This window comes from Mastomys coucha, unplaced genomic scaffold (assembly GCF_008632895.1).
Source record: "Mastomys coucha isolate ucsf_1 unplaced genomic scaffold, UCSF_Mcou_1 pScaffold21, whole genome shotgun sequence".
NCBI lineage: Eukaryota > Metazoa > Chordata > Mammalia > Rodentia > Muridae > Mastomys > Mastomys coucha.
The window spans coordinates 185,163,459-185,189,986 of NW_022196904.1; the positions used below are offsets into that span (position 1 = coordinate 185,163,459).

Sequence of the window (26,528 nt, forward strand, 5' to 3'; positions counted from 1 at the left end):
ATACACTGTAGCTGTACAGATGACCTTGAGCCATCATGTGTGTGGCTGCTGGGAATTGAACTCAGGACTTCTGCCAGCCCCACTTGTTCCTGTGTAATTCACTGTAGCTGTCTTCAGACACACCAGAAGAGGGTGTCAGATCGGGTGGTTGTGAGCCACCATGTGGTTGCTGGGATCCGAACTCAGGACCTTTGGAAGAGCAGTCAGGGCTCTTACCCACTAAGCCATCTCGCCAGCCCCCTGTGTTGCCCTTCTAAGACTGTGAGCCATCACACCTGGCTGACACAGGATCTCACTGTGAGCCATCACACCTGGCTGACACAGGATCTCACTGTGAGCCATCACACCTGGCTGACACAGGATCTCACTGTGAGCCATCATACCTGGCTGACATTTCATTTTTTTTTTTTCTTTACCTTATCTCCCCATCGTGGAATCTGTGCTTTTTTTTTTTTAAAGATTTATTTATTGTTATATGTAAGTACACTGTAGCTGTCCTCAGACACACCAGAAGAGGGCATCAGATCTCATTATGGGCTGGGATTTGAACTCAGGACCTTCGGAAGAGCAGTCGGTGTTCTTACCCACTGAGCCATCTCACCAGCCCGGAATCTGTGTTTTTAATTTTGGAGGTTTTTCTAGTCAAATGTTCTTTTGTAATGGTTGCTTCTAATTACCAGAGCGGCTGGACTTCTGCCATACGGCCTTTTCTCTATTTTTTCCATCTATCTATCTATCTATCTATCTATCTATCTATCTATCTATCTATCTATCTATTCATTCATTCCCTTTACGTCCTGATTGCAGCCCCTTCATCTCCTCTCAGCCCCACCCTCACACCTCGGAGAAGTGGGAGGTCCCCTCTGGATACTAACCCACCCCAGCACCTCAAGTTACTATAAGACTAGGCACATCCTCTCCCACTGGAGCCAGACAAGACGGCTAGTTAGGGGATCAGGATCCACAAGCTGGCAACAGATTCAGGGACAGCGTCTGCTTCAGTTACTGAGGGACCCATATGAAAACCAAGTGGTACATACTTGGGGAGTTGGGTACGTGGTGTAGCCCTTGTATGCTCTTTGGTTGGTAGTTCAATCTCCGGCCTCCAAGGGTCCAGGTTAGTTGACTCTCTTGATCTTCTTGTGGAGTTTCTATCCCTTCTCAGACTGTCAATCCTTTCCCCCAACTCCTTCACAAGACTCCCTGAGCTTCATCTCATGTTTGACTGTGCATCCCTGAATCTGTTTTGGTCAGCAACTGGTGGAGCCTCTCAGAGGAGAGCCATGTTAGGCACCTGTCTGCAAGCACAACAGAGTGTCATTAATAGTGTCAGGGACTGGTGCTTGCCCATAGAACAGAGTGTCATTAATAGTGTCAGGGACTGGTGCTTGCCCATAGGACAGAGTGTCATTAATAGTGTCAGGGACTGGTGCTTGCCCATAGAACAGAGTGTCATTAATAGTGTCAGGGACTGGTGCTTGCCCATAGGACAGATTTCAGGTTGGCCGTGTCATTGGTTAGCCATTCCCTCAGTCGCTGCTCCTCTTTTCCTGTAGTTTTTGTAGGCAGGACACATTTTGGATGGAAGGTTTTGTGGGTGGGTTGGTGTCCTTATCCCTCCACTGGGAGTCCTGCTGGCCTTTTCTATTAGACATCTCCTAATGTGTGAGCACTTGTATGTAGACCTATGAGGCAGGGTCTTGTTTACATGGGGAAACAGGCCACTGACGTGCAAATGCAGCCCCTTGCCATTCACTGAAAACCAGCAATACATGTAGACCTTTTGTCTCCCTGCAGTGCTGCCAAGCTCCTGGACAAGAGCCCCTTCTCCGTCAATAACCAGAACCCTCTGCTCACCTCGCCAGCCAGTGTCCAGCTGGCCCAGATACAGGCTCAGCTCACCCTCCATCGGCTGAAGATGGCCCAGACCGCGGTCACCAACAACACTGCAGCCGCCACGGTCCTGAATCAAGTCCTGTCCAAAGTGGCCATGTCCCAGCCTCTCTTCAACCAGCTTCGGCATCCGTCTGTGCTCGGAACCACACATGGCCCTACTGGGGTCTCCCAGCATGCTGCCTCCGTTCCCAGTGCTCATTTTCCCTCAACTGCAATTGCCTTTTCACCTCCAAGCCAGACAGGAGGCCCAGGGCCTTCTGTGAGCCTTGCCAGCCAGCCCCCCAATGCTATGGTAGTACATACCTTCAGTGGGGTGGTACCTCAGACCCCTGCTCAGCCAGCTGTCATTCTTAGCATTGGGAAGGCTGGGCCTACGCCAGCTACTACAGGGTTCTATGAGTATGGCAAAGCCAACCCCAGCCAGGCATATGGTTCTGAAACGGAAGGCCAGCCAGGCTTCTTGCCAGGCTCGGCCTCGGCTACAGCATCAGGCAGTGTGACCTATGAAGGGCCCTATAGCCACACAGGGCAGGATGGGCAAGCTGCCTTTTCTAAGGACTTCTATGGACCCAATGCCCAAGGGACACATGTAGCAGGTGGATTTCCAGCTGATCAGGCTGGGAGCATGAAAGGAGAGGTCGGTGGGCTGCTGCAAGGTACCAGCAGCCAGTGGGAGAGGCCCCCTGGATTCTCTGGCCAAAACAAGCCTGATATTACAGCAGGACCTAATTTGTGGGCTCCACCTTCCAGCCAGCCTTATGAGCTATATGACCCTGAGGAGCCTACTTCAGACAGGGCCCCTCCTGCCTTTGGATCTCGGCTTAACAACAGTAAGCAGGGATTCGGCTGCTCCTGCCGGAGGACAAAGGAGGGGCAGGCCATGCTGTCCGTGAGGCCCCTGCAGGGTCATCAACTGAATGACTTCCGAGGCTTGGCTCCACTCCACCTACCACACATCTGCAGCATCTGTGACAAGAAGGTGTTTGACTTGAAGGTGAGTACCCAAGAGGGGCTGGGACCCAAGTACTGACTCTAGCGGCATCTAAGAGGAACTCATTTGAGGACTATGGCACTGAGCTCATCAATGCCCTTTATGAAAATCGAAGGCTGGAGACCCAAAGGAGTTTTAGAATTACATCCGGTCCTTGCTCTGCTCTGAGGTAGATAGACGGAAAAGCAGTGGCTTCCCCTTTCCCTTGGAGGATCTTTTTCTCCTCTGGACTTTCTAGAAGCTTCAGTTCCTTCAAAATATATGTTGTACTAAGTTTGAAACAGGGAAAAGTGGAATTTTGGGTCAAGAGTGAAAGATCAATCCTTAGACCAGACCTAGACAAAACATTAAAGAGGACTCACAATGTGCCAAGTGGAGGGAGAGACTTCCAAGCCTTCTCTTGGGAAGGGCCTTGCATTGCTGTGCGCAGAACTGCCTAGAAGAATGTTCACTCCAAGGTTTAGATAATACAGTGAAATATCTCAAAGCCATAATAGCATAGGTAACAGCTAGCAGACACTAAGCACTTTCCACGTGCTCGGGACTGTATAAGGCAGGTACGGAGGTTGGTTTTTGGTTTTGTTTTATTGTGTTTTGGGAATGGCTCTAATTTAGGTCTGACTGATCTTGGACTCACAGCTGAGGCTAGTCCCTGCCTTCCTGGGTGCTGGGGTTGTAGGCATGTGCCACCATGCCTCAATAAAGTAGATGCTGATGTGACCTTCTTTTCACAGATAAGTCATCCCAGACCACTTAGGCAGAGTGACAGAGAGGAGGTTTAGTCATAGGTGCGGCCTGCCTGAGCCAGCTGTCGCACCAGCCCTCTCCCATCTTGTCCCAGAACACAATGCAGTTCCTCCTTTGTGGGAGTCCCCACTTGGGTATCTTTCACGCCACCCAGGTCATGTCTCCCAGATGTGTCTCTGTGACTTGAGTGAGACCTTTCCACACAGTGAGGACAGCAATGCTGGGTGATGCTGGAGGACTCTGTCTCATAGTCTTTTCTGAGGCTTTATAACTCACTACACCATAGACCAGAGAGAAGCAGGTGGAGGAAGAGCATGAGGTCAGAGATGGGTCAAGGGTCTTTGGATAGGAAACAAAGGAGACTGAGTTCAAGTCTGGATAGCCATCCAAGATGGATATAGGCTATGTAAGTACAGGGTTAACAAGAGAGACCGGCATTTGGGTAGCAGCACCTGGAATAAGGAGGCATGGGGAAAGAGATGGAGATGAGATGTCCTGATGGTCCAGCCTCAGGGTGCTCTGAGCTCTCTGCCTGGCTGGTGGTAATTGCCTTCACCCCCTGCCTCCCCATGGACTCAGTTCAACTCTGGTCCTTTCTCTGGTCTTCTAGGACTGGGAACTACATGTGAAGGGGAAGCTGCATGCCCAGAAATGCCTGCTCTTCTCAGAAAGGTGCGTGTTGTCTGGATAGCTCCTTGTGTGTCTCAGCGGATGTTCGATGAGACGTGCTGGGCTGGGCTGGGCACAGGAAAACTGCAGACAGCCAAGCAGGGCGAGAGATCCCTGCCACCCAGAAGCCTCCACTTAACTGGGAGAACATGAGTGATCCTGGGGCGATCGAAGGCCACACCTGGGGGAGGGGTTGTATGTGTGCACATGGCTCTGGGGCACATTGCAGTGCAAATGCGACATCTGGGCAATACCTTACTGAGGTCACCTCAGGAGAGGTGGCTATATGAGACAAGTACATGCCTATTAGACAGAACTGGTTTTAGAGGTTGAAGGCCCTACAGCTGTTGTGGACCAGGAGTACAGGGCAGTATCAACTCTGACCAGCACAGAGGGGAGGGAGGAAGGGAGGGAGGGAGGGTAAGGAGCAGGGAAGTTCGGAGTCCCAGGTCTGATCCCTGGGCTGTTGTGAACACTTCTTGTTGCTGCTGCTGTTGCGGGTGTGACTGGAGCTGGTGGGGGCTTAAAGGAAGGAGTGATGCCCCAGGACCTCAGAACAAGATGCTGGTGGCCATGCTGAGAATAGATTCTGGGGAAACAGTCATTAGAGACCAGTGGGGAACACCCGGTCTGGTCCAAGGATGTAGATCAAAAAGCTACATGGCCTAGATTTTTGTTCACGACAGCTTAAAAGTGAAAGCGGCTGGGAGGCCAATCAACAGAGGCAGAAAAACTAAATGTAGCGATGCTGCTGCAATGCGTGGTCTGAAGAAGGAAAACAATCCTGACACATAATTTTGAGCTGTAGAATTCCACTCCGGTGAGGTGTTTTGAAGGCTAAACAGGCTGGGGCTGGTGGGGTGGGGGCTTCCTGGGCACAGTTTCCATTTCAGAAGGTGAAAGGCTCTGTGGCTGGCAGGGAGCGATCATTGTACGTGAGCATGACCCTCACAGCCACAGAGCTGTGCCCTTAAACATGGTTAACAGTGCATTTCATGTCGTAGGACCTCACCATGATTAAAAGAATCCTTACAAAGGCCTCCCTTTTCTTGTGGTAAAGCTCATTACTTTAACCATCTTAAAGCTCACAATTACGCAGTGAAAGACCCCTGTGGGGAGACCCCCACTCAAATTTCGGGAGGTAGTGCACCCAAGGAATCACGAGAGACTGTCTTGATGTAATCACAAGAGGCAGTTTAATTTTCGGAGCACTCTGGGCCAACATCACACTTATCTTATGCAGGAGATAGTGGAATCGACCACGAGGCTCAGGGGTAGGGGTTTATATAGGAAAAAGGTCTGGGGGAACAAAGGAATCAGTGTGGCTATACATGATTGGCTAGTTTAAATAATAACTATATTACGTGTAGAACAGAGTGGAAAATTCCTAAGGTTGGTGTTAATCTGAGTCAACAGAGCATCTGACCTTAAACCATATCTAAGAGGACCAGATGGCCCACTACTCAGTGTCTGCCCAGACATGTCCTTGCATGCTTTCTCTTCTATATCTTCCCGGCCTGCTAGTTCCCAGAATGTCTTAACAGCTTGCTTATTTTTGCCCAGGCTTGTTTGGACATATTTGACTTTGGTCCACTGTGTTTTTCTTCAAACCTGCAATTTTCTCATTAGCCAGCACATCTCAAATTTAACTCTTTCAGCAGCATTTAGTATATCACACTGTTCCTGTCTCACTAACAGCCCTCCTACCATTACTAGCCCCTGGGGATCAGTCTGTTCTGCTTATGGCTTTGCTTATGGGTTTCTATAGATATTTTATGTAAATGGAATCCTATACTATATGACCTTTCATGTCTGTTTTTTTTATTATTTTGTCTTTTTTTTTTCCCTAGAGCTAAGGACTGAACGCAGGGCCTTTGCGCTTGCTAAGGCCACCACTCTACCGCTGAGCTAAACCCCCAACCCCATGTCTGTTTTTTTAAACTTATTATATTTAGGAGATTCACCTACATCATAGTACAGAAACAGTATATTCACACTTCTTATATATCTAAGTGTGCATTCAGCATACCCACTCCTCTGTTGATGGCATATGAGTCATTTCTACTTTCTGCCACGGTGACCAAGGCTGCTCTAAGCAGAAACATGGTTTTTTGGTTGGTTGGGTTTTTTTTTGTTTTGTTTTTGAGGATATGTTCTTCAACTTTTGGGTTGAAGGACATATATGGGCAACTTTGGAGGTCATGTAGCCTTTTTATTTGATTTCTTGAAGAAACTAAACCCCCTCCCTTTTCTTCTCCCTCCCCTCTAGTGCTGGCCTCCGGAGTATCCGTGCTTCTGGAGAGGGGACACTGTCTGCCTCTGCAAACAGCACAGCTGTTTATAACCCCACTGGAAACGAGGGTGAGTGGCAGAGGGGCCCTCAGATGGCAGCTGGGAGCAGAATGCGGGCCTCGGGTTCATGTTCTGCCTCTGAGACCAGTTCTTCCCTGATAGGAGCTTCCTGAGCATGTGCAGACAGGCAGGTCCCAACACTGACAAAGTTCTCTGGGGTATTTTAGACCCTCCCCGTGCCAGTTACAGTGAGCAGGGAGGTACAATCGTGCAAGCACTAGTAAGTATAGCAAGAGAAAACACACAGTGTTCTCGTCCCACGTGTCTGAATCCTGTGTGTGTGTGCATGTGTGTGTGAGTGTGCATGTGCGCATGCCTGTACGTGTTGAGACAGGGCCTCTTGTTGGTCTCCAGCTCATGGATTGGGCTAGGGCAACTGGACCAGTGAGCCTCAGAGATACTCCTGTCCCTGTCCCCCCAACACTGGAATCACAAGCAAGTGCTACCACACCTGCTATTTCCTGTGAGTTCTTGGAATTGAACTCAGGTCCTCAGGCCTGCAGGGCAAGCATGGAGCAATCAATCAAGCCACCTCCCCAGTAATGAATGTTGAAGGTCAGGTTCGTGACTAGGTTGTTCTTTTTTTTTTAACCTGTTATTATTCATCATTCAGATTATTCCTCAAATCTTGGAACATCATATGCAGCCATTCCAACAAGGGCCTTTGCTCAATCAAACCCCATGTTTCCTTTGGCTTCCTCTGGGACAAGTGTGAGTATGAAAGATTTTTCCTCCGTTTTCCTCACTGTCCCCAAAGGTTCACACGGTCTCCGCCTCCGCAGAGAGATGGATGCAGAGAAGGTTGGGGTGAAGTGGGGTTTTAGGGTCAGAGGCCAGGGGGTGCCTTGTCCATCCTGCTAGTACTGAAAAACCAAAGACAATGCTCTGTGTGCCTTTACAGTTGCCTGTCTGCTGTGACAGGTCTCACTGTGTGGCCCTGCTTGGCCTGGCAGTTACTATGTAATCTAAGCTGGCCTCATGCTCCTGTCAATGGGCATATACCATGAGCTAGTGTCGGGCTTTCCGCCGTAGCTCCTAAAATCAAAGATACTTACTAACTAGCATTTCACAATTATTGAGGGGAAAGCCACATGATTTTATGTTTTAAAAGTTCTTAATTAAAAGCTGGGCATGGTGGCACATGTCTTTAATCTCAGCACTTGGGAGACAGAGGCAGGTGGATTTCTGAGTTTGAGGTCAGCCTGGTCTACAGAGTAAGTTCCAGGACAGCCAGGGCTACACAGAGAAACCCTGCCTCGAAAAACAAAAACAAAACAAAACAAAAATTGCTTTGTGTGGTGGTACACACCTTTAATCCTAGCATTTGGGACCCTAAAGCAGGCCTGTCCCTATGAGTGCAAGGCTAGCCTAATCTACACAGTGAGCTCCAAGCCAGCCTAAGCTACATAGTGAAACCCTGTGTTATCATGGCCCATCCCATATTATGTATATATATGTATGTGTCTCTGTCAGTGTAAGGCATGCACACGAGGTGAGAAACGCCCACCGAGGCCAGCAGAAGGCATTGGGTGAGCTGTCTGCTCTCAGTGCTGGGAACCAAACCCAGGTCCTCTGGAAGAGCCTGAAGTGCACGTAGCCACTGAGCCATCTCTTTAGCCCTTAAAATAATTTTTAATATTTTATTGTCGTGGAACCCTTTGGCTGGGAGTGTGATTCTAAAACTAGAATCAAAGAATGAAAGAGACCAGTACTGCTGGATTCCTGACTGGGTTAGTTAACTATGGTGGTGGGGGGAAGGGTTAGGGGAGGCTGTACCACTGAGTTTCTGACTGGGTAACTGTGTGTGGAGGGCGAGGGGTAGGAGTTAGGGCTGGGGTTGTGTGTGTGTGTGTGTGTGTGTGTGTGTGTGTGTGTGTGTGTCCAGAGGCCAGCTTTCAGGCGTCAGCACTCACCTTCTACCTCTCTTGTTTCTGCGGCCTTGTACCCCAGCCTAGCTAGCCTGTGAGTTTCAGAGCCATCTCCTGACTCTCTTGACTGCAGAGAGTTGGGAGGCAGATGCAGGCTGCCACGCTGGCTTTTTGCGTGGGTTCCAAGGACCAGCCTTGGGTTGTCACCACAGTGTTGCTAGCTGAGACATCTCTCTGGACACAGCACTGGGCCTTATTTTCTGTTCTTCATTCACATTCTCTGTAATTAGCACTTTAATACTTGAAAGGCCTAAGGATTCAGCTTCCCTTTTCTGTAATTGTGACATCCTCTCTCAGCTTCTGGTGGTTTTCTGTTATTGCCCTTGTGCCTGCCATCAAAACCTGCTGAAAAACAAATGCACCTGGGCAAGCTCGACCAGAGGCACCTGGTGAGCGCTTCAGCTGTTGCCTCTGCTTTTCCAATCTGTGCTGAGAGCAACTCTAGCCTCCTCCTCTCTCCTCTCACAAGCTCTCCTGGGCAGGCCTCCATGTGCTGCCTCCTCCGCGTGTTGTGCATCTCTACAAAACACCAGAAAAGCAAGCTGCACAGTGCAGACTCGGAAATAGTGACAGTCATGGCCAAGCAGGAGGCCCACCTGACCCAGGTTTCTATTTCCCCATGTCTGTTTATCCATGGTGTTAGTAGAAGTTCATTAGGAAAGAGGGTTGATCTGGAAGTTCATACTTTAGTCAAAGTTAGTTTTGTGGTATCTACCGTTCACTCTTACCCAGGCTGGGGTGTGGGGTGGGGCCTGGGTGACAGTCTGGGGTCAGAGACTGCACACTGACTTCTCCTTGAGCTTTGGGTACAAGATCAAAGCTGGTATCATTTGAGCCCATTTGGGGGCGATTATGAGAGCCATGGGCAGGGCAGTTCTGGATTTGTCCCACACATCATTCCTGACTTCCAGCACTGACCACTGAGCCTGTAGCCTTGGAGTCAGAGATCTAAATTCAGGCCTTGATGCTGGAGCTGACAGCTGTGTGGCCACAGACAGGTCATTTTACTTCTCTAAAGCTCCACTCCTTTATGGACGGACATATGGACAGTAAGTTTCCAAATGATAAGTTTGAGAGGTAGAAGAAATTCTAAGTTTTCAGATGATTTGTAACTTATTTGTATTATGCCTTATATCTTGGCATGACACACATGACCTCCTAGCTCAGTGCCCAAGGCAGAGGCTATCTCACAGTGTGAGATAGACCACCGGATGTCTATCACCTAATGGATGATGTATGTGACAACACTTTGCACACTGTCCTAACTAGTTAGGATGCGCAGACCTAACAACAGTTGTTACTGGGTAACTCGGTCCTTCTACCTAGAATGCTGGGAAAACCACTTTGTGCTCGCTGTGACTCTGCCCAGGTTTCTGTGCCAATGTTCTCCTTACACTGGTCTGTTTGCTGTATCTGCTTCTCTCAGGGTGATCTGAGGTTCTCATGGAGGCACTGTACAAGCCAGGCAAACACGAGCCATGTGATAATGTGCAGGAATGATGGCTCTGACACTCTGTGTTAATCCAAACAAATCTCTGAGTACCACTTCTCCTAAATGGCTAGAGGTAGGAAGCTTATAAAACATTATGCTTTCTGCATAGACAGCTGGCAGGAGGTGGAGATCCCAGATACCACAAACTACAGCTAACATTTCTGTTGTGTTTAATCTGTTCTTAGCGTTTCTGCAACATAGTAGCTCATTGAGTCTTCCACACAGCCCCAAACGGTATTATTACTATCCTTATTGAATAGTTGAGGAACTGGGGTCAAGAGAGCCTTGGTACTTTTCCTGAGGCAACAGTGCTGTTTCGAAAATGGAGGTGGTTTAAGACTCAAGCAACCTGGATCTGGGAGCCCCACACCTTGCCCTGGAGCCACAGAGCCCTCTGCTTCCAGGTTCTCAGAGGACTTCTCCTTGCAGTGATTCTTTTCCCTAGTAAATTTTTTCTTCCTTCTCCCTACACTCCATCCCTAAGCTCCTCAGGAGGAGGGCGGGAGGAGGGAGAAGAGGAGTGGGAGGAAGAAGAGCTGAGACAACCTTAGGCATGACAAATAGACCTACCTAGCCAAGGGCAGCCATATAACAAGGTAAGGATTGCAGTACTGTGGGACACTCGCGTTCTTATGCCCTGCAGCCCATCTCCGGAGTGCTTCTTGTAGATCCCACAGGAGGGGAGAAGCTTCATTTGACTGGTTTTCTCATTATAAGCTTTATGATGCCATGCTGGTCACGTGAACCTCCTCGAGGACATCTGGGGAGTCAGGGATTCCCACCAGTTCCCACACTACAGTGTGCTATCATTCAGTGGAGCTCTTCTGTCTAGTGTTGGTGACCAGTTGGCCCATTCTGGGGAGTGGAGTCAAAGGCAGGCATGCATCTTTCATGGGGAAACCTGAAAGGTAAAAATGCTGACATTAGAAGACAAGCTGAGCCTGCTGAGGAGCTGAGCTGCCGTTGAAAACTAGTTCACAGGCTCTGTGAAGGTTCAGAGCAGCCCCTCAGGGCAATCATGGACTCCTGCCCCCTGCTTACAGAGACCTCCAAAAACAATGGGCTATGATGCATTTCTCTCTGCAATCATGCCTTGGGCTCCTATGGGGTCTTTTCTTTCTGAGTCCATTTACGCAAGTCTTTCCAGGAACACACCCTGTTGAGCAAGCCCAGACATAACCAAGACTCTGTCCCAGCAGGAGCACTATTGTCTGTGGACCACCACCAGCAGAAACCCGGTGCTACTCTGAAAGCCCCTTTTCTAAGCAGGAGGACAAAGTGACACAGAAGCTGGAGGAGGGAGAGGGCAAAACATACGCCAAGTGCCACAAGATCTAAAACTGCCACAGAAGCCGGCTGCTGCTGCTGCTGCAGCGATCTGGCAGCAGCTGGGCTGAATCTAAACTGGCCTTGTCTCCACTCGAGTCAGAATCTCTCCTCCCCGTGTTTACTTTGATAGAGATGGGACCTCGGAGAGACAGTTACATGTCATGTTTGTTAGTGGCATGTGATTTGTGTGTCCCCAGCCTCTGTCATTCTATTCAGGGTCCCCAGGGATGGGTGTTGCTTTTCACTTAGGCTGAGCTATTTGACAGAGCCATGGCTTCTCCTTGGCTGTCCGAGTCATCATAAACAGAGTAATCAGGTTTCTACAAGGGCTGTCCAGACTCTCCGGGCTGTAAATAGGCTTCTCACACCCGCTAAAGACATATTTTGTCTGGGTGTAGCTGTAAGGCCATCCCGCAGGGTTCATAGCCGTAGACATCATTTTAATTTTGCTTTCTTACCGATACGCTGCATCCCAGCGCCCATAAGTCAGGAAACCGAGGCTGAGGAAAGCAGTTTGTTTGTAGAAGGCCAGAGGCATAGACCGTCTCTCAGTTTGCTGGTATTTCTAGAACATTTATCTGTCTTATCAGGCCTTCTGAATCCGCAGCTCAGAGCTTGACTGTCTCCTGACATCTCTGCACATGAGGATCTGTGTGGCCCACATTAACTGGCCCCTTCCTGTTTCTATCCTAGCTCTCTCATATGTAAATAGAAGATAAGAAAAGGTACTTTAAAAGTCGGATCATGATACACATTATATTTTACCATCTTTATTTTCATTTAAAAAAAAACCCTAAATTTAACTTATTTTACTTTTTCAGATGTATGGGCATTTTTCCTGCATGTGTGACTGTGGACCACATGCATACCTAGTGACCACGAGGCCAGGAAAAGCTGGATCCCCTGTAACAGCAGACATGTTGATGCCGGGAACTGAACCAGGTTCTCTGCAAGAATGGCCTGGACTCTTAACCACTGAGCAATTTCTACAGCCTTGTCTTATTTCTGAGATAGGGTCTCACTGCGTAGCCCTAGCTGGGCCTGGAACTCACTGTATAGATCAGGCTGGCCTTGAACTCAAAGAGATTCACTGCCTCTGCCGCCTGAGTGCTGGGATTAAAAGCGTATGATACTACACTCAGCCAGGCCTCTAGTTTTAACACTCTGTGATTCTAAAGTTTACAGTGGTAAAGTAGCTTAGAATGGCAACAACTTAATAGCCACACACAAATGCTTGGCACGGGTAGAAGTGATTCACTCTTAAGTTAAACCTAGTATTCTTGATAAGCTGTTTGAGAAAATCGATAAAAATACCATCTGTGTCTACCCTCTATGTTAATTCAAGATACATAGCTCTGGAGTCCACATGTGGTTCTATCTGCATGTTCTGTTCAGAATCACCACTGTGAAAAATAAACATTTGACCTTTCTCTCTCATTATGTGCCCTTAGCATACACACAACCAGCAGATTCCCAGACACTCCGCCATATAAAATGAGGACGCCCAAAGATATCCAGTTGGAGCCCAAAAATTGTTTACTGAAGGTGTCTGTAGCAACACTTCTAGAGACTCCTCCTACCTACAGGCCTGCTGCCCTGAGCCATGTCCTTAGTATATTTCTGAGGTATTTGAACAGAACCTCTTTGAGCTCACACACAGAGCCTGTTTCTACCTGCACCAAAGGGCACTGAAAGGTCTCAGAACCTTCAGAGACAAGTCTGTTTGCTCTTTTTACATTTCCACCCAGCTATAAAAGATATGTGGGTAAGCTGAGAAGTCTGGGATCCAGCCTAAGAACCATTAGAGGCAGCATCAGCCTGAGCCACGGATCCCACATGGGGCATCTGAGGTTAGCGCCTCCCCCAGCTGGGAAAGGGTGATTGTCCTTTGAGCTTGGTAATTAGGGCTTCGGTTACAACCCTGACACCTTAGCTCTTTTAGGGATCTGACCTTGGGCTGGAAAGTCTCAAGTGCACCTGTCACATGTGTGCCTCCTGGGAGCTCAGTGGCAGAGCCTAGAGGTGGGTGTGAACTGAGCCCATCAGCACCTCCCAGACACAACTCAGGCTCTCAGTGAGAGCATTTCCCTAAGATCCATCTGTTTCTACTCCAGAACTCCTCTGAAAAATGTTGGATACTTTTTAATGTATTTCAAACTAACAAAGACATGAGGGACTCTTGTCTGGCATGTGCCAGGACTTAACTATATCTTTCTCTCTTGCCATTGATTTCATCCTTCTTTTCTGTGTCTCATGGTCTGTCTGTCTGTCTGTCTGTCTGTCTGTCTGTCTGGTAGTCATTTTCTTCTTGAATTGTCATTTAAGAATAGCTTGAAGATACCATTCATTTTGATTTCCTAAGAATATAGATATTCTCTCATATCATTTTTTTTCTCAATCTAAGATCATCCTTCCACAGCAGGAGCAAGTGAGGAGACAAATGTTTATCTAGGTCAGGCATTATACCAAAGCACTTAGTATAGCAAAGCATGCCATTTCATCTTCTCCCTAAGTCTGTGGAGTCAATTTTATTCTCCTGGATTTACAGACAAGCAAACTCGGGCCTAGAAAAATTCAGTAAGTGGTTCACAGCGAGTGCAGGGGTGTAGATATAGATTCTCCCACTATCTTGCTCCTGGTGCCTGGTTTCCATCGAGCATGTTCTAGACATAAAAATATCCTCTAGAGAGACCCCAGATACACACGTGTGTCTTCAGTGCATCTCAAAGTATCATCTCAGCCTCTTCTGGCACCATGGCAGCCGTCACTCTTAGAGCACAGCTGTATCAGCTCTTTATCAGCTACACCTCGAGGGTGACATCCGCAGAAGCACTGTGCTGAAAGGGGAACTGGGCTGTGAACAGGCGTGGCTGAAAGCTGACTACAGGGAGCGCAGGGACACAGGATTCACTCACCCGTACACTGGCCACACAGGCCGGGAAGAACCAGGTTTCCCTATCTTCGGTGGACTTCGTGCAGTTCCTGCTACCCATAATGCAGTGGTCTCCCTTATCCTCTGTTTGACTTTGTGCGGTTCCTGCTACCTAAGTTCAACTGAGGTCTGAGGACATTAAATGGGAACATAAAAGTGATTAATTATTTAATTTTTTTTTTTTTTTACACTCCAGATTTTATCCCCCTCCCAGTCCACTCTCTGACTATTCCACATCCCATATCTCCTCCCCCATCCCGGTCCCATCCCCATGAGGATGTCCCCACCTTCTACCCCTCACCCCACCAGACCTCCCCACTCCCTGGTCTCTCCAGGGTTAGGTGCATCTTCTCAGACTGAGGCCAGACCAGGCAGTCCTCTGCTGTATAGGTGTTGGGGGCCTCATATCAGCTGCTGTATGCTGCCTGGTTATGGTTCAGTGTCTGAGGGATCTTGGGGGTCCAGGTTAGTTGAGACTGCTGGTCTTCCTATGGGGTCACCCTCCTCCTCAGCGTCTTCCAGCTTTCCCCTAATTCAACCACAGGGGGTCAGCAGCTCCTGGCCATTGGCTGGGTATAAGTATCTGTATCTGACTGTATCCTTTTAAGGTTTCTTTATTCTTGAACTATCTTTGTTGTTGCACACATTTTCTCCTTTCCTGTCTCTGGAGGAGGTGAGCTTTCTTTCTTTGAAGCAACCCACGTCATCTTTTGACAGCTTCTCTTGCTCCCTCCATTTTACTCTTCTATGGTCTCTTCTCTTCTCTCATATGTTGCTTTAGGCCAGCAGATGTTTACACGGTCTTCTGTACCAGATGCCAGTGGTCTCTGGGAGAACGCAGAAGAACGGCAAGCATTCTTGTTCTTGGTGACCGAGTGGCCTTGTCAAGAAAGGGTGGAAAGCTTTATACACCCAGGAAAGAGGATTTTTCACTGTGGCCCCAGTCCATTCTTGTTCACAGAGCAGTCAGTCATATGCAGATAGGCCAAGCAATGGCTACGCAATCCCTTCCTACTCACGGAAGCCTCTCTGACAGACACTCCTTAAATCACCTGTACTCTCCCTAGAGCCCTTCTGCTTTGATCCTGTAAAATGGTCCCCTGTCTCCCGCATTGCCTCAGTGCCTTCTCCTCTATGGGATTTCTGAATAAAGCACTATGCTAATTGAACTTTTGATTTTCAGAATTTGGTGATATGGCTTTGATAGGAAAATCCCATCACTCAACATCAAGACAAAAACAGTCACCTGAGAAAGACTGTTTATCCAACACCCAGTTATCGGAGGCCGGGTCCCTTTAGAAGTACTTTCTAGAAACTGCATAGATGTTCCTTCCTGGCGACTCCACACCTCTGGCTGAGCTTGAGTTGGTTCGGCATGTGAAATCAAGTGTCGTTCCAGGGAGACAGCATCCTGAGGATGGGCCAGCGGATGGGTTTTGAGTTGTCTACTCTTGGTGTTCTAATTTTACTGAATTTAAAAGCACTAAAAGACCCTTCCCCCGTGACAACAAGGCCAATTAAAAGAACATGGCAAAACATTATAGAAGTCCATTGGTTGGGTGCAAATATCTGCATCTGACTCAGCTGCTTGTTGGGCCTCTCGGAGGGCAGTCATGACAGACCCCTGTTTGTAAGCCCACCGTAGCATCAGTAATAGTGTCAGGCCTTGGAGCCTCCCCTTGAGCTGGATCCCAATATGGGCCTGTCACTGGAACTCCTTTTCCTCAGGCTCTTCTCCATTTTTGTTCCTGCAGTTCTTTTAGACAGGAACAATTATGGGTTAGAGTTTTTGACTGTGGGATGGCAACCCCATCCCTCCACTTGATGTCCTGTCTTTCTATTGGAGGTGGACTCTACAAGTTCCTTCTCCCCACTGGTGGGCATTTCATCTAAGGTCCCGCCCTTTGAGTCCTGAGAGTCTCTCACCTCCTAGGTCTCTGGTACATTCTGGAGGGTCCCCCCACCTCCTACCTCCCTAGGTTGTCTGTTTCCATCCTCTGTACCGGCCCTCAGGGATTCAGTCCTTTCCCCACCCAATACTGATCATGTTCCCCTCTGCCCTACCCCCTCGTACCCCACCCACACCCTCTTTTCCAGCCAGGATCCTCCCCACCTCCTCTCTTCAGTGATTGCTTTCTTCTCTCTCCCAAGTGGGACTGAGGCGTCCTCACTCAGGCCCCTCAGCTTGTTGACCTTTCTGAGTTCTATGGACTGTATCCTGGGTATTCTGTACTTTTTTTTTTTTTTTTTTTTTTTTTTTTTTTTTTTTGGCTAATATCCACTTATTAGTGAGTACATATCATGCATGTCCTTTTGGGTCTGAGTTACCTCACTCAGGATAAAATGTTTTAGTTCCATCCATTTGCCTGCAAAACTCAGGATGTCCTTGTTCTTAATAGCTGAGTAGTATTCCATTGTGTAAATGAATCGCATTTTCTGTATCCATTCTTCTGTTGTGGGACATCTGGGTTGTTTTCAGCTTCTGGCTATCAGAAACAAGGTTGGTATATGAACATAGTGGAACACATGGCATGGTGGGGCATCTTTTGGGTATATGCCCTTGAGTGGTATAGCTGGGTCTTTAGGTAGGTCTATTTCCAATATTCTGAGGAATCTCCAGACTGATTTCCAGAGTGGTTATATCAGTTTACAATCCCACCAGTTTGCAAATCCTCACCAACATGTGTTGTCACCTGAGGTTTTGATCTTAGGCATTCTGATTGGTGTGAGGTGGAATTTCAGGGTCATTTTAATTTGCATTTCCCTGATCACTAAGGACTTTTGAACATTTCTTTAGGTGCTTCTCAGCCATTTGAGATTCCTCTGTTGTGAATTCTTGGTTTAGTTCTATACCTTATTTTTTGATTGTGGTGTTTGTTTTTTGGTGGTTAGCTTCTTGAGTTCTTTATATATTTTGGACATTAACCCTCTATTGGATGTGAGGTTAGTGAAGATTTTTTTCCCAATCCATAGGTTCCCTATTTGTCCTATTGACTGTGACCTTTGCCTTACTGAAGCGTTCCAGTTTCTTGAGGTCCCACTTATCAATTCTTGATCTTAGCATGAGCCATTGGAATTCTGTTTAGAATGTGCCAATGAGTTCAAGGCTCTTTCCCATTTTCTCTTCTATTAGATTCAGTGTATCTGGTTTTATGTTAGGTCCTTGATCCACTTGGACTTGAGCTTTGTGTACAGTGACAACTATGAATCTATTTTGATTTTTCTACATACAGGTAGCCAGTTAGACCAGCACCATTTATTGAAGATGTTTTTGTCAAAGATCAAGTGTGCACAAGTGTGGGGTTTTATTTCTGGGTCCTCAGTTCTATTCCATTGATCAATGTGTCTGTCTCTGTACCGATACCATGCAGTTTTTATTAGAGAGATCAGAAATTCAAAGCCCATACCTAAACATAATAAAAGCAATTTACTGCAAACCAACAGCGAATATCAAATTCAATGGAGAGATACCTGAAGCAATCCTACCCAAAACGGGGACTAGACAAGGCGGCTCACTCTCCCCATATCTATTCAATGTAGTACTTGATGCTCTAGCTAGAGCAATAAGACAACAAAAAGAGGTAAAGGGGACACAAGTTGGCAAAGAAGAACTGAAGGTATCGTATCATAGATGATATGATAGTATATATAAGTGATTCCAAAAATTCCACCAGAGAGCTCCTAAACCTGATAAACAACTTCAGCAAAGTGGCCGGTTATAAAATTAACTCAAATAAATCAGTAGCATTCCTTTATACAAATAATAAACAGGCTGAGAAAGAAATTAGGGAAATACCTCCCATTACAATATCCACAAATAATATAAAACATCTTGTGGTAACCCTAACCAAACAAGTGAAAGGTCTGTATGACAATAATTTCAACTCTGTCTAGAAAGAAATTGAGGAATATCTCAGAAAATGGAGAGATCACCCATGCTCATGGATTGGCAGAATTAACATAGTAAAAATGGCCATCCTACCAAAGGCAATCTACAGATTCAATGCAATCCCTATCAAAATCTTAACACAACTCTTCAAAACATGGAAAGAACAATTCTCAAATTCATCTGGAAAGCCAGAAAAAAACCAGAATAGTGAAAACAATTTTTTTTTTTTTTTTTGGTTTTTTGAGACAGGGTTTCTCTGTTTAGCCCTGGCTGTCCTGGAACTCACTCTGTAGACCAGGCTGGCCTCGAACTCAGAAATCTGCCTGCCTCTGCCTCCCAAGTGCTAGGATTAAAGGCGCGTGCCATCACTACCCAGCCTACGATAACAATTCTTAACAATAAAAGAACTGCTGGGGGAATCACCATCTCTGACCTCAAGCTGTACTACAGAGCAATAGAGATACTCTTAACTTTTAAGTAACTTTTACTATGATAAATTGTTATAATTGTTCTAGTTTATATGTAATTATTATTAATCCTTTATCATGTCCATCTTATAAATTGAGCTTGATTATAGGTATGTATGTGAAGGGAAAACTAGTACACACAGGAATTGGTATTATTTGTGGTTTGGGAATTCACTGAGGACCTTGGAAAGTACCCTATATAGATAAGGGAAGTACTACTCTATCATTAACTCCAAAGGCCATTTAGGGCTAATTAGTGAACCCACTCTGGGCATTGCCATATAGCATCCGATTGCTTGGTCAAAAGCACTTGCAGTTGTCTGGGTCCTCGGAGATCAAACTTGATTCTAGATGCACTACTCAGAGTCCTCGCCCACCCCTCCCTCTGCCCATCCCTCTCTCTTCTCATTAAGATCTTTGGTACAGAATAGGGCCATGTTTATGTAAGTTGTTTCAAGTACAGTACAGTAATACTGAGTACTTTACTTTTTTAATGAGTCAAATCTGGCTTGAGTCTAAATTATATTTAATATCTGTAAAAGAGATAGTAAAGAATGTAAGCTGGAGTTTTCTAAATAAATAATCAGCAAAAGAATTTAATTTACGTAAAAACATTTTGTCTTTCTATATAGGATTATACACTTGACTGTATAGGATTTATCACGTACTCTGAAATCAGTCAATCCTGAACAAACCATGAATATAGTGCTTCTCAAGGTTTTATCTCATGGCTCACTTAGAAAATGGTGGACTGAGAGGCCAGTCATTAGAGGTCTATGGCCTCCAGGCTGGGAAACTCAGTCTCTTGGTACATCTAAACCCTGTGGGTGGTTCACTGATTAGAAAGTTCAAATTGAGATTATTAACTAGAAGAACATTAATCTCTCATAGCATCTAAAGAGTCAATAAGAATCCATTTCTATTTCTGACTAGAGTTTGGTGAGGAGTTCAAGGATTGAATCTTTAAAATGTGAGCACTTTTGATGAATTTATTTCAGTGCTTTGGATGTGAAAGTCTGTGCCATGAATAGGTGTTAGGTGACAGGCAGTTTGGGGGGGTTGTTCCTGGAAGAGGGGTGTTCTGTTTATTCTGCTGGGTTCAGATAAGGGTCTTAAATCATCCTTTCAGGCCAGTAAACACACTGCAAGGGAAGCTGGTTGTCGTTCCTGGTCACTAGGCAACTGGACAGGCTGGGAGAGGGACTGCCCAGAGTCCCCCTTGCAAGCACACACATTACTCAGGCTACCTGCAACAATGTCACATGGGGCAGAAATGTGCAGCGCTAGAGCAGACCAGGCAGAGTCCCAGGCTTAACCTTCCTGGTAATAAACTCAGGAACCAGCTGCTTTCCCCAGTCCCCTGGATCTTTCCTCAGATCACTGCCTGTGTAGAGGGCCCTCCATTCGCCCTCACTACAGAGTGGCTCAGTCTTTGCTGCCTGGCTCAGACTTGACGCTCTCAGGTTGGGGAGCGTCCTTGCACTTGGGTGGGGCTGGGGGCCTCTCTGAGCCAAGGAATCGGTGTTCTCCTCTGGGAAATGCTTGACATCTGGACACAGCTGGAGTGTGGAGTGGAGAAGTGGCCCCTGAAGCTTCTCTAATTCAAGGTGGAACCATAAAAGGAAATGATAATTGAGTCTAATTGTCCTCAGCCCAGGTGAGACAAATGAGGGCTTTTCCTGGCAGTGCTTCTAAGTGTTAGCTAGGGTTAGGGATGAGACCTGAAATACTCCTTTCTCTTGTCTCAGCAGGAGTCAGACCATAATTAGATGCTGAAATTCACTTTGTGGTAGAAAATGATGACTGCTAGTGTTGGCTGTGGCACTAGACTGTTTTCTCAGGTCTCCCAGGTCGGTTGGTGTGTGCTTCCTAATTCCTGAGCGCTCACAGACTAGGGATGATTAAAGTTTGACCAAAACTAGGCTTCCTCCAGGAGCTTGAACTAGACCCAGGTCCTGGCTTGCAAGCTTCGATCCTTATATCTGCCTTCGGGTCTGTCTGGTAGGGTTCAGAAACCCCAAATTTGACCACAACAGCCCCTTTTATTTACTGAGTGTATCTGGCTCCTGAGCAAGTTTTTGTTTGAAGAAAAGATACCAAGACTGAAAATGTTTTGAAAAGCCATTGCCGTAAAATACAGGTTGGTGCCATGAATCTCTGTACCCGTATTTTGTTTCCCAAATCTTTTCTTTCATCTTTTCTTCATTTAATTGAAAATGTTTAAAGTGTAAGTCAAAGAATATAAAGGGCTCTCTCTAACAGGTTCAGCATGTCTGCCCTCGCTCCCTGTCCTGCTCTGCTCCTCTGAGGGAAACCACCCTTGACAGGTTGATACATGCTCTACACCTTCTGTCCTTGCTGATAATCTTTTAAAAATTTCACTGCAAACAAACCACAGAATTCAAACATTTAAAATTGTAGGAGTGAGGCCAATTAAATCTTATGTTCCCATCACCCACCTCCAATAATTAGCAAAAAATTATGTTCCTGTCACTCACCGCTAATAAGTAACAAAAATTTGCAGTACTTGTTTTCTGTTATTTCCATATAATCTTGCCTTCATAAAAACATTATAATATGCATGCTAACTGGTGACCTGCTTTTCACCTGACAATTTGTCTTAAAAATATTCCATACCAACACACTGGCTTCCTTCTAATGCCTGCAGAGTTTTCCACTATACACTCAAACCATCATTTACCTAGATGTTCCCCAGTTGTTGGGCACGCAGGCTGTTCCCAGGACATTTTGCCACCCCATAAAGGATTTAGTAAATATCTTGTCACCTGTATAGATTTAAATTTACTTAGGTATTTATTTTTACTAGGCAGTCTTCCAAAAGCAGGCTCCGGGAATCAGAACCTATATGCATTTTAAGTTTTATTTAATATTGAGAAAACATTTTCAAAGGGTGTCAACACACAACTCGCACTAGCTGTATGTGGATGTACACACTTTCTTAGATGGTCCTTAGCCTTGAATATTACTGCTTGTTGGAAATATGAATCCCCTTGGTTGTTAGAAGGCATAAAGCTGTCATTGTGTGTGCATCCGTGAGTGTGTTCCTTTTTTGCATTGGCTTTTATAAGTTGACCGTTTTCCATTATCTGGAGGAAGATGGCCATTAAGAATGTCTGGAGAGGGGAGAGAGGAATGTCCTTTGAAGACTCAGCCCTGCTCTTTGTCCCAGCAGTTTGCACAGAGGAAAGGTGCTGGGCGAGTGGTGCACATCTGCAATCTCCCGGAGGGCAGCTGCACGGAGAATGACGTCATTAACCTGGGGCTGCCCTTTGGCAAGGTCACTAATTACATCCTCATGAAGTCAACTAATCAGGTAGGCCTCACACAGTCACTCTGCGGGATTGACGATGAGCTGCATGGTGGTGGCAAGGAGACTGGAGGCATCTTTTTAAATGTGAGGAGGTGAAGCACGGTTAGCTTCTCTGGCCAGCAAGGCCTGGGAGGTTTAACTTTGGGGCTGTGGTCTTTCCTCCTGGGGCTCTGCAGCCCCTGCTTGTGCTGGGGGAGATAGGCCCTGGGACTTGCCTGGAAGGGGAGGTGCCGTTCTTATATGGGGCACTCCTTAACGTAGAAAAGTTAATCAGCCTCCACATAGGAGTTGACAGACTCCCAGTCCTTGCTGTGTACAGTCTCCTGAGCTACAGCTAAGGTTCCAGTTGCTCAGCTGATTACTTCTGATTGCTTGGGTGTGGAACCAGCTAACAACTGCCTGGGAAGAGAGATTTTAACCAGTTCTTGTTGTCCAGGTGTGAGGTCACCTAACAGGAGACCATAGGGGAATGGATAGAGGCCTATTGAGTGTGGGAATACTTGAGGAAGGTGTTGGGTGCCTTACCCAATGAATCTTGGCCATATACATACATATACATATACATCATATACATATATATACATACATACACACGCACACACACACACACACACACATATATATGTATTATACATTTTTTAAAAAACAGGCTCCCTCACTGAGCTTGGAGCAGGCAGTTTGCTCCTGAACTCCTCCTAGTCTCTGTCTCTCCACAGCACTGGGGTCACCTTTTCCATGGGTGCAGGGATCCACACTCAGGTCCTCATATTTGTGCGGCCAGCACTCTTCCCCCCTGAACCACCTCTCCAGCCCTTGTAGTCTTCATTCCTGAAGCTGTTTTTAGTTTATAAAGCTAAACATCAGGAAGATCAGAAGTCCTCTCCCAGTGTAGGTGTGAACTCTAGAACTTGAAGCCCCAGTGGATCACCGATGTTTGCCATCCCTCATTCTGGAGATAGATCGGTTGTTCCTTGTGCGTTCTTCTCAGGGGTTCTATGTTGGGCAAACCAAACATGCTGAGAAACTCTAACCGCTTTGGATTTGCACCAATAGCTACTGGGCAAATAGGCAGGTCCATTAAGACTGTACTAGAAAGCACATACGTGGACTGAATGGAAAAGCTTATTTCCCCGTGTTATCAGATCAGTTAAATAAAGAGGGAAGGTCTCCCTGTCAGTATGGTGAGGAGCTGCAAACAGCCTGGACATCCTTGAGCCTAGGGGTTTATAAGCCTCTGTGCTTTCAAATGTATCTCTTTTTAATGAAAGAAATGAAAGCTCAAGTAGGGCCCTGGGCTTATGCTTCTGTGTCCTGATGTCACCACCACCACATGTGCAAGAGCCCACGTGGGAACTGTGAGTTAATGGGCCACCCCGCCATCCCAAATAGCCTTCCACAGGATGACTCGACTCAGGATGGACATCCATAATTAAGAGTACTGTTTGGTAACCATGGAATCCAGGATGGGAGCCATCCTGTAATGAGGTCTCTTGGCGAAGTTAATAAAAAGTTCTCTTTGAACGCATGGGATCAAAGAGAGTTCTTTCTTGAGCTGATTTTTTTCTTTTTATTGAGCTATAAAACAGATCCTTCTCAAGTGCACAAAGTATACTTGTGTTCACCATACAGCTCCATTATTATTTTTTTTTAACACATGTAACCCATATAATTAACAGCCAGGCCAAGATAAAGGACATTTCCAGAATATCAGGTTTTCCAGTCCACTCCCCAACCCCACTCTATAAGGACTCGAACTCGCAACTCCACTTGCTCCTGTTGATTACGTCACCTGTTCTTTTAAGCTTGATCTCCGTGGAATCATACGGGACACTGACCATGCTTAGGATCACTGAAGCGAGGTCTCCTATCTTACTCTCCACCCTAGGCTTTCTTGGAGATGGCTTACACAGAAGCTGCTCAGGCTATGGTCCAGTACTACCAAGAAAAGCCAGCCATTATCAATGGCGAGAAGTTACTCATTCGGATGTCCACGAGATACAAGGAACTGCAGCTGAAGGTACAGCACTCCTTTGCTTAGTCATTCAACAACCCCTCTTGCTTGACAGTGATGTTTGGGAAGGGAACTTTAGAAAGCAATGAAAAGCTTAGCCACTGCTCTTGCAGGCATCACTGAGACATGGGAATTACAATATGGCAAGAAAAGTAAGTGCTCATTGACAGGAGGGAGGGAGGGAAGGTCTGGGAAGAGTTGGGCAAGGGAAGAATATGGTCAATATATATACACAAAATTCTCAATAAATTAATAAAATAAATATAAAAAACTTTCCCTGAGGTAAGCATGAGAGGAAGGGGCTGCTGAAGGCGGTTGGGAGCTAGGGGGTTCTGGAGGCAAAGGTGATTACAGAAGTCTTGAAGGACGGCTTAGGTTGATGAGGATAATTCTACCCTTGAATGCAACTTCTGTGGGCATTCAGATGACTGATAACTTTTTCTTCTCTACTATTCCCCTTGGTCTCTTATTCTCTTTCATTCTCCATAAGTATCTGATACCTACTGTATGTACTCCATAGGTATCTATCTATGGCATATACTCCATAGGTACCTGATCTATCTATGGTATGTACTCCATAGGTATCTTATCTCATATACATCCTTCTAAGCAATGCTTGGCTGGCTGGACCACTCTCAGAACTAAGATGCATTCAGTCAGTTCCAACATGGGCCTTGGTTTTGCTTAGCTTGTTCTACATTCTCCTTTTCTTTTTCTTTTTTATTTTTCTTGAGGAGTAGTATAATCTATATAGAATCAATAACTGGAAGTCTCCTACTCATATTGAGTCAGATTTCATATACCCCATAAAAGCAGCACAAAAGTTAAGCAATAAGATATGAACGATACACAGAAGTACAGGCCCCAAGCCCAGCTTGTTCTCCTTACTCTGAGGATAACCATTTCTGTGTCTTTTCTTTGCCCAACTTTAAACATTAAACATTATCTTTTCTGTTCAACATTTTATCTTCTATGTCTACATTCACTGCTCTATAAAATGTGACATGGCTCTGCCTACTGTTCATCCTATGGCTAAAGGGCCTCTGGTTGTTTCTAGTTTGAGCAGATTAAGGCCACTGCTAATCTAACTCATCAAACATGTTATGATGGTAAAAATACACACTGGCATCTAACCAGGTGACGCATAAATCACTAGGGTAGGATTTGCTAGATGGGACACAGGCTCACCTCATCTCTAATGAGCTCTTCCCAAAGTGCCTTGTCCCAGCGAAGTATTCTCCTTGTCACCTGTGAGGGTCCCGGTCCATGTTCCCGCTACCCTTAGTCTCCTTGTCACCTATGAGAATCCCGGTCCATGTTCCCGCTACCCTTAGTTTCCTTGTCACCTGTGAGGGTCCCGGTCCATGTTCCCGCTACCCTTAGTTTGTCTGACTTTCTAATTTGGCCATGGAGTGGGTGCACGGTCCTGGTTTATCACAGTTTTGTTTGTTATTTTCCTGACAACTTAAAAGGTTGAATACTTTTTCCCTTAGGGTTACTGCCTCTAGTTTTCTTGGCGAGAAGTTCCTTTCCAAGCCTGTGGTTTTCTTGTTGGTTTGCTGTCCTCAGAATTGGAATGCTCGGTCCGTTTGGGCTTATTGTAATTGTTGTCATGTTGTGTTTAAACCTACCCTCTGATCTTATTTAGGCTCTCCTACTCCACTTAATACGATATTTCTTTTTTCTGATTCATTCCCATCTTTACTTAGGGTCCAATTTGTTCACAACTAACAACCCTTAATCTGCCCTTCGTCTTGAGGGTTGACGTCAGGAGACAAAGGTTAAGCAGTTGCTCCCAGCAAGTCAGCATATGCAGAGCTAGGTAATGCGTCAGCCAGCCGCCCCAGTCCCCGCTCTGCTCTGCTAGCAGTCTTTGCAGTTCCTTCCCAACAATTCCGCTTCAGGCCCCGCTTGCATTGTCAGACAGGAGAAAAGCCCTACCCTGCTCTGTACCTAGCCAGTTCCTGTTTTCCCCCAGGGGCTGGAATGAAATTTCTAAACTGAGTTTCCCAATGCAGCCTGGGCTTCCAAATGAAGTGTCAGAAGATTCTAATTAGGACGAACTACAGTAGTTCCTTGAAGTACCAAGGCATAGTAACCCTCTGCCGAGGGAGACAGTTAAGGTGATGGGAGCTACGGTTAAAGACATCACGTAGCATCAGACGTCCAGCAGATGGCCACTGAGTCTTACTGTGGGTGGGCAACTGAGCTGGTACCACGGGCATGGAAGCAGCAAGTGTGTGAGGAGCTTCATTGGATAGGAGGAGAGGCATAAAACAGAACCAACAAAGGCGACCCTCGGTTGGAAAATGATCACATTAGCCTAGGCTCTACCCCTCTCTCTCTGTTTTGAGCTTGCCTAGGCTCTACCCCTCTCTCTCTGTTTTGAGCTATCCTAGGCTCTACTCCTCTCTGTTTTGAGCTATCCTAGGCTCTACCCCTCTCTCTCTGTTTTGAGCTAGCCTAGGCTCTACCCCTCTCTCTCTGTTTTGAG

At 46.4% G+C, this 26,528-nt stretch overlaps 1 protein-coding gene across 3 annotated transcripts in view; it reads left to right on the plus strand.

Annotated features, from left to right (window-relative positions):
• The window catches only part of Rbm20 (RNA binding motif protein 20), a 210,715-nt gene that overhangs the window by 157,549 nt on the left and 26,638 nt on the right, over positions 1-26,528 (plus strand). For all 3 annotated transcript variants that reach the window (XM_031390667.1, XM_031390666.1, XM_031390668.1), the window contains exons 2-7: positions 1,798-2,890; positions 4,245-4,306; positions 6,573-6,664; positions 7,269-7,366; positions 21,886-22,026; positions 23,909-24,040. In XM_031390667.1, coding sequence (XP_031246527.1) covers positions 1,798-2,890; positions 4,245-4,306; positions 6,573-6,664; positions 7,269-7,366; positions 21,886-22,026; positions 23,909-24,040 — 1,618 coding nt within the window. The remainder of the gene's footprint in view (positions 1-1,797; positions 2,891-4,244; positions 4,307-6,572; positions 6,665-7,268; positions 7,367-21,885; positions 22,027-23,908; positions 24,041-26,528) is intronic.